Source organism: Strix uralensis, chromosome Z, assembly GCF_047716275.1.
Source record: "Strix uralensis isolate ZFMK-TIS-50842 chromosome Z, bStrUra1, whole genome shotgun sequence".
NCBI classification, from domain to species: Eukaryota; Metazoa; Chordata; class Aves; order Strigiformes; family Strigidae; genus Strix; species Strix uralensis.
In genome coordinates, this window is record NC_134012.1 from 92428545 (window position 1) to 92436336 (window position 7792).

At 42.9% G+C, this 7792-nt stretch overlaps 1 protein-coding gene across 1 annotated transcript in view; it reads right to left on the reverse strand.

Annotated features, from left to right (window-relative positions):
• DNAI1 (dynein axonemal intermediate chain 1) overlaps nt 1–73 on the reverse strand; it is a 152675-nt gene extending 152602 nt beyond the window's left edge. Inside the window, exon 1 of the mRNA XM_074856967.1 lies at nt 18–73. Within this exon, the coding sequence (XP_074713068.1) occupies nt 18–73 (56 nt within the window). The remainder of the gene's footprint in view (nt 1–17) is intronic.
• Between the last annotated feature and the right edge of the window lie 7719 nt (nt 74–7792).

The window sequence follows — 7792 nt, forward strand, 5'->3', positions numbered from 1 at the left end:
TAGAACAATGCACTCACCTAACCACAGTGCTGGCCAGTGTCTGCCTCGAGCCAAATTTGGAAGAAACTAACATCTGTAGCCAGTATGCAAATACAACTATGAGTCAATTATCTTATTCCATAAATAGTAGACAGCTCAGGGCCCCTTGAGCTCTCCTGCAAGGCAGCAGGAGGCACGCCAGGACATCCCCTTGAGTAGGGACACCTCTCAAGGTTACTTCTCAAGGTTGAGAGATTCCTTGTTGCAACAGATTCTTTGTAAGTGATTAATGGCATGCTAAACTTTGGAATTCTGACTAAGTGATATAAAGGATTGATGGTGCACATATAATCATTTAGACATGAACTGTTGACCAAGTCTGGGACTAGGAGTGGATCCAGATGAATCTAGACTCCTCTCTGAGAAGGAGTTTAGAAAGCAAGGGGGCCCATTCTGTGACTCAATGGGAGGGTCTTCCTGACAGTTTTGTCTGACCCTATCCTCTATGCAGTAAATATCAAATGAACCTTGACGTTGAATCCTGTTAAACCACTGTTGCATTTACTATTGAACTTTGTTAAATCACTGTTTCATATCAATAAACATATTGCTACTTCTCTCTTATGAGTGAATTGCATCACTCCATCCATGACAAATTGGCAGTCGGCAGGATGGCAAGTGGTATCACTGATTATTTACAGAGTCATGGAGTGAATCCAGTCCCAGATTCCCAGAAGAATGGCCTTGTGTCAATTGGCATAATTGGGAAGTCGTTGAACACCACTTAAAGGCAATTAGAGGCTGCACAAAGGATGGAAAAGGGAAACGAGTTATCTACAAGATGCTAGGTAACTGTTTAGATATGCACATTTTTAGGTGCATATCAAGAAAGGGAGAATAGAAAAAGGAAGGAGCCCGACTTAGAGAAGTAATTAGAGGGTAGGAAGGCATCTGAGTTATTGCTGTCTTTAAAAATTGAACAACTGCAAAAACAATTAACAGGAAGAAAAGGAGAAAAGACAAAAGTAGGGAGAAAAGGTTGAGATGATTCTTATGCAGGCTCCTTGCCCCCCTGATTATCATACAGATGAGGAAACTAACGGTATCTGCTGAAGAGTGGGATAGAGATATCTGGGGAGATCCCAATGATAGCAAGCTAGAAGAAAATGAACGGTTGTTCTCCACAAATCCTCATGAATATGAATCCAGACCTGTTGTTAAAACGGAAACAACTGTGGGAGCTCGGGGTGGTCATCCACAATATACTACATGAACCATACCCTGGGATCCATTGCAATTAACGTATTTGCTGGAAAGATATAACAGAAAATCAGGTGAAACTAGAACAATATAGACACCATGGAGCGAGGTGAACCTGCCACAATCCACATTAAATCTCTAAGTGAGCTCTTTACAGCTGCCACAAAAGCCACTTGCATACAAGCCATGCACAAACAAGGGCCTATGACGTCCCACTATCTGCTACAGTAGATTTTGCAATGCTAAAACCACTGATTAGCAGAGCCCTGGCAATTCTTAAACCCTACCTAGTTGCATGAGTAGGATGAGATTAAGAGATACTGAACATAACAAACACCAGGGCAATAATGCTCCCGAACAACTTCGTATATGGGCAGAGTTAACTACACATGGGCATTGTTAACGACAGCCATGAAATGGGCTGGGACAATGAACCAGCTGAAACAAAACCTGAAGCTCTGGGGAGGAGATCACAAAGTAAGACCCCTGAAACAAGGAACAGAAACTAGATCAAAGGTAAACAAATATAAAAACCTGCAAACAGAACCTCAAGAACAGAGAAATGAATTATGGAGAAATGCATTAGCCATAGGCATACCCAGAGCTGCAGTGCAAGGTCAGCCTACTGGTGTTATCTTGAGTCTGATTGATGGATTCCAGAAATGAGGTAATGGTGAAAGGAAGGAGCATATTTCAATTCCTGCAGTGCCAGTCCCTAGAAAGGGAAACAACCCCTTTCTCCCCCTTAGGGAGCAATTGAAGTACATGAAGTCAAAAAAGGAGTAATGCCTGGATGGCAATCGGGCCTGCCTGTCTGGCAATCGGGCCTGCCTGTCTGGAAAGTGGAGGCTTATCAGTGGATAAGTGATGATGGCCCATACATTTTAATTCCAGTTGGTCCTCAAGAACAATTGGTGACGTTTTTAATAGATACAGGAGCACAATTTTCAATACTAACACAAGATGCTGAGAAGCTGGGCATGCAATCTAGATGGCAAAGAATTAAGATTACTGGTGGGAATGGAGCAAGTGTTGTGCCAAGGTCAATTGATGGCTCCTGGGTGAGAAGTGCATGGCAACTAGGCTAGGCATTTTGTAATTAAAGATCATAATGAAAATATTTTAGGTTTCAATGTTTTAAACAGCCAAACCTGGCAACCTCCAAAAGGCAGCATGTGGACCTTTGGCTCAGACACCAGTCCCAACCCTGGCAGAAACCAGGAGGCCACAGCACGGGTACTTCACACAAACCCTGCACTCCCTGATTCAAAAATTACTAATGTACTGCAATAACCAATCCCTGCTGCAGCACAAAATGGAATCTCTGAAGTCATAGCTGATTTGGAGACACAAATTATCTCCAAAACCCACTGCCCATATAACGCATCTGTCCAGCCAGTTCAGAAACCAGATGTCTAACCAGAGGTGGCATTTAATAATTGATTATTGGCACCTGAATGCCAACACAGCCCCACTCACAGCTGCTGCCCCAAACATTGCAAATTTAACAGCTACTTTGCAAGCAGCTGCACACCCATGGACTGCAGCTAGATGTAAAAGCTGTTTTTTATGGTTTCCTTAAAGGAGGAGGATAAAGAGAAGATGGCTTTCACTTGGGAGGGAATACAATATACCTTTAACAGACTCTCACAGGGGTATAAACATTCACCCACAATTGCTCGTGCTGCACTTGTTGAACTTCTACAGACAGCCTCACTCCCCCAAGATGTACTGTACCAATACATAGACAATATTCTGATTGGATGGACTTCCCCTGAGAAGGTGGGGGAAGTAGCAGCAGCAGTACACAAGCACTAAATAAAGCAGAAATTGAGATTCCACCTGGAAAATGTCAGTGACTAAGTAAAGGATTAAAAGTTTTAGGTACTTGGTGGATCAATCAAGGAAGGAGTTACAACAATTAATCGGAACTTTAGGATATTGGAGGAAGAACATACCCAGACTTTTTATCATTTCCCATCCATTATACTCACTCTTATGGAAAGGCAAACCTTTGGAGTGGAAACTAGAACATAAAGAGGTGGTCAAAACTCTAACTGAGGATTAAAAACATACCAGTCACTGGGACCAGTACACCCACTGTGACCCTATTATAGCCCAATGGTGTTTCACTGAACTTGCTACTGTAACCTTTTTCAAACTGGCCCTGATGGGCTTTATTGTTTAGCTCAACCACATTTAAAGAAACAGAACAATGATACTCTGAATGGGAAAAGGGACTTTTATCTTTAGTCTGAGCAGTTAAACAAGGTGAGAAAATACATCAGGGGCAACCTGTGCAAACAAGAGGGCCATTTAATTACCTAGAAGCAATCCTAAAGGGGACTGCTCCCTCAAAAGGAGTTGCACAAAAACCCACTATGAGAAAATGGCATGCCTACCTAACAGGAGTTGCAGAAAATAGGCAATTAATTGAAGGACACAGTAAAGTTTTCAAATTGCAGATGCCTATAAACACAGACTCTTTTAGCATTACAGCAGCCTTTTAAACCTTCACCCATTCTGGTCTCACCACCCCTCACTGAGGATACACCAACAGAAAACATTTGTTTTATGGATACTTCAGCAAAAAGGGTAAACAGTAAATGGCAATATCAGGCCATTGCATTAGATATTACCACCACCAAACAATAGAAGGCAGTGCACAAGTGGGAGAAATAAGAGTAGTTGTTTTGGCAGCACAGAGTGGAGTAAAAATCATATATGTAGACTCTTATGCTGTGTGGGCTGGTGCCACACAGTGGTCCTCTCAGTGGGAAACCTTGAATTGGGAAGTAAATAGATCCCCAGTTTGGAGAAGCAGAGCTTGGCAGTTATGACTAGATATAGCCAGGAAAACACCTTTCAAGATGGGATGGGTAAAAGCTCATCCTAAGAGTAATCAAACAGCCACGAAGTGGAATCAAAAGGTAGATGAGCTAACTAAAATTAGGAAAATCCTCTTAAATCCTGAGTGTTATCAATTGGGAGAATGGTTACATCAAAACCCAGGCCACACAGGTAAAGACACATTCTACTTTGCTGCACAAAGTAAAGACTGGCCCATAAACAGAAAAACTTGTGAAACTGTTCTTACAGAATGTCCCCAGTGTAGACTGAAATTAGAAGCAGATAATCCTGCCAAAGCACCACTTCTGCATATCAATGAAAGGAAAAATTTATGGTCTACATGGCAAATTGATTATATCGGACCATTCAAATCCTCTACGGGATATGGATACATCCTCACAGGAGTGGAAGTAGTCTCCGGCTTGTTGTGGCGTCTAAGCGTCAGAAAGGTGATGGGCAAAATACAGTGCAAGGGCTATCATTTTGGTTCTCAAATCTACCTACTCCTGATGTTATTCAAAGTGATAACGGCTCACATTTTTTGTGTAAGGAAGTGCAAGACAGGGTAAAATAAGAGGTAATTAAATGGGTATTCCATACCCCATACTACCCTCAATCAAATGGGATTGTAGAAAGGGCTAATGGCCTATTAAAAAGGGATCTCAAACCACACGAGACTCAGCTGGGGATGAGACTTCCCAAAGCACTCCATCAATTAAACAATCTATACAGGCACACTGGAAGCCCCGTAAGCCAAGCATTCTTTGCTAAAATTGAGCTTAGCGCTCCACTTACTGGGAAAAGAGAGTATCTGACAATATTACAGCCAGGACAGCCTGTGATGGTCAATCCACCATCCATCAGTACTGTGCCTTTAACTTTAACTAACCCCCCTGGTCCACATGCCTGGAAAGCTACCAATAGCAGTGGTGCAAAACACAGAATTAGTGCACAATGGATTTTTCCTTGTTAATGTGGTAACCTGTTTGGACTTTCCCCACCAAAACAAGTTTCTTTTTTCTTACAGCACCTTGCAGGATGGCAAACAGAAATGCTGGGTTCATGTTACTATTCCAAACCCCAACAATGCTGCTTCTCTTAACCTTTGGCCAAAGAGTGGCCATGGTCTCAAGCTCATGTTAAGTATACCAGGGGTATGGGAACACTCCCTAGTAAGGGACATTTAAATCTTTCCACTGAGGTCATACATGGAACTGAAGTATACTTAGAATGTAGCTGGGATCAACAAGGGCATCACCAGCAGAGATAAAGTCATTATCCCACTCTACTCAGTGCTTGCCAGGCCACACCTGGAATACTGTGTTCAGTTTTGGTCCCCACTATACAAAAAAGATGTGGAGAGGCTGGAGAGGGTCCAGAGAAGGGCCACAAAAATGATCAAGGGACTGGGAAGCCTGCTGCATGAGGAAAGGCTGAGAGAGTTGGATTTGTTCAGCCTTGAGAAGGCTTAGGGGAGACCTTATCACCATGTTCCAGTATCTAAAAGGTGGCTCAAAGAAGATGGAGATGTCCTTTTTACAAGGAGTCACATGGGGAAGATGACAGGGAATGGGTACAAGTTACTCCTGGGGAGATTCCAATTGGACACGAGAGGAAAATTTTTCACAATGAGAATGATGAGCCACTGGAATAATCTCCTCAGGGAAGAGGTGGATTCCCCAACACTGGACACTTTTAAGATTCAGCTGGACAGCGTGCTGGACCATGTCGTCTAGACCATGCTTCTGCCAGGAAGGTTGGACCAGATGGTTCTTGAGGTCCCTCCCAACCTGGTATTCCATGATGCTATGATTAGCTGTAAAGAGTCCTCAGCAGCACCCAGGTAGTTGGTGTCCTGCCACCACAGCTTGGAATGATGGCCATTGCTCTCTCATTATTCTTTTTACTGTATCAATGTGTTATCCATAAACTATTATTCAAGCTGTCATCCTTTTGCCCCGACAACTATTTCATTGCTCCACACCACACAGTGTTTGGACAACATGGAAGACATCACAAATGCATCCACAACACAAATAAAAAACAAACTATAAATGTGAATCAACATAACGACTGCATATTCACTAGCAAGATGCTCACCACAATGACTGGCCTTCACACACATCTCTAAAATTCAAGCACATTTTTGCTGTTACATAATTAGCTACAGGGAAAAAAAATAAGTTAACAGACTATTATTAGCATCTCAAAGAGAAGCATTCATAAGTTAGAAAATGTGAGAATTAAGGTTGCTGGGGCAACCTTCAATTCATCCCATTGGGCACAGGCATTATGATACACAGCTCCATTATCACACACTTTGTTTTTTTAGGTTCTCTGCCCCACTTAAGTTCTCCCAGGCTTAGAGGCATGGACAGTGTTCAGACAGTAAGTTGCTACTAGTATTTTGGTTATGTTGTTCAGCATAGAATCATAGAATCACAGAATCATAGAATGTTTTGAGTTGGAAGGGACCTTAAAGATCATCTAGTTCCAACCCCCCTGCCACAGGCAGGGACACCTTCCACTAGACCAGGTTGTTCAAAGCCCCGTCCAACCTGGCCTTGAACACTGCCAGGGAGGGGGCAGCCACAGCTTCTCTGGGCAACCTGTGCCAGTGTCTCACCACCCTCACAGGGAAGAATTTCTTCCTTAGATCTAATCTAAATCTGCCCTCTTTCAGTTAAAAACCGTTACCTCTCATTCTATCCCTACACCCCCTGATAAAGAGTCCCTCCCCATCTTTCCTGTAGCCCCCTTTAAGTACTGGAAGACCACTATAAGGTCTCCCTGGAGCCTTCTCTTCTCCAGGCTGAACACCCCCAACTCTCTCAGCTTGTTCTCATAAAGAAGGTGCTCCAGGCCCCTGATCATCTTCGTGGCCTCCTCTGGACCCACTAGAGCAGGTCCGTGTCCTTCTTACACTGGGGTCCCCAGAGCTGGACACAGCACTGCAGATGGGAGAGTGGAGCAGAGGGGGAGAATCCCCTCCCTCCACCTGCTGGCCACACTTTTCTTGATGCAGCCCAGGACATGGTTGGCTTTCTGGGCTGTGAGTGCACATTGCTGGCTCATAGTCAGTTTTCCATCCACCAATATCCCCAAGCCGTTCTCCACAGAGTGTCTGTCAATATTCCTAGAGTCTTTTTTTTTAATGCAAGCATAAGTCAGAGACCCAGCAAAGACCATCTCAATCCAAACAGTTCTATTTTAGCACATTCTATATAAACTGAAGATGGTCTTGCTACAGAACAAATCAAGAGGCTTCCTAAATCTTCCTAATAAATGATGGTACTATCTCTGCCCTTAATAATAATAATTAACAAGAAGAAGATTGTGAATTATTATGAGGAATTTGTATTAAGAAAAAAGAAACATTGTTGCTAGGAAACTAAGGAATGGGTAGGAGGCATTAAGGAGTTATAAGGAGTTTCTCACCTCCAGGTTACCATCATAACTCTGACCATCCTGGGAGGTGCTCCACTGCTAAAGCGAAAAATGCCAGAGTGAGAATTTATGCATGCTAAATACATTTTACTCTGATGACTGTCTTACATTAAGTAAGTGAACAGATTACCATAGTTCCCACACCGAAAAGATATTAGAAGCCCATAACAGTCACAATATATAAATTAAGGATCTAGAGAACTCAAGTGACTGTTCTTTTCTGGACCTTTGTTCCAGGATGTGTTTATGACAGCAG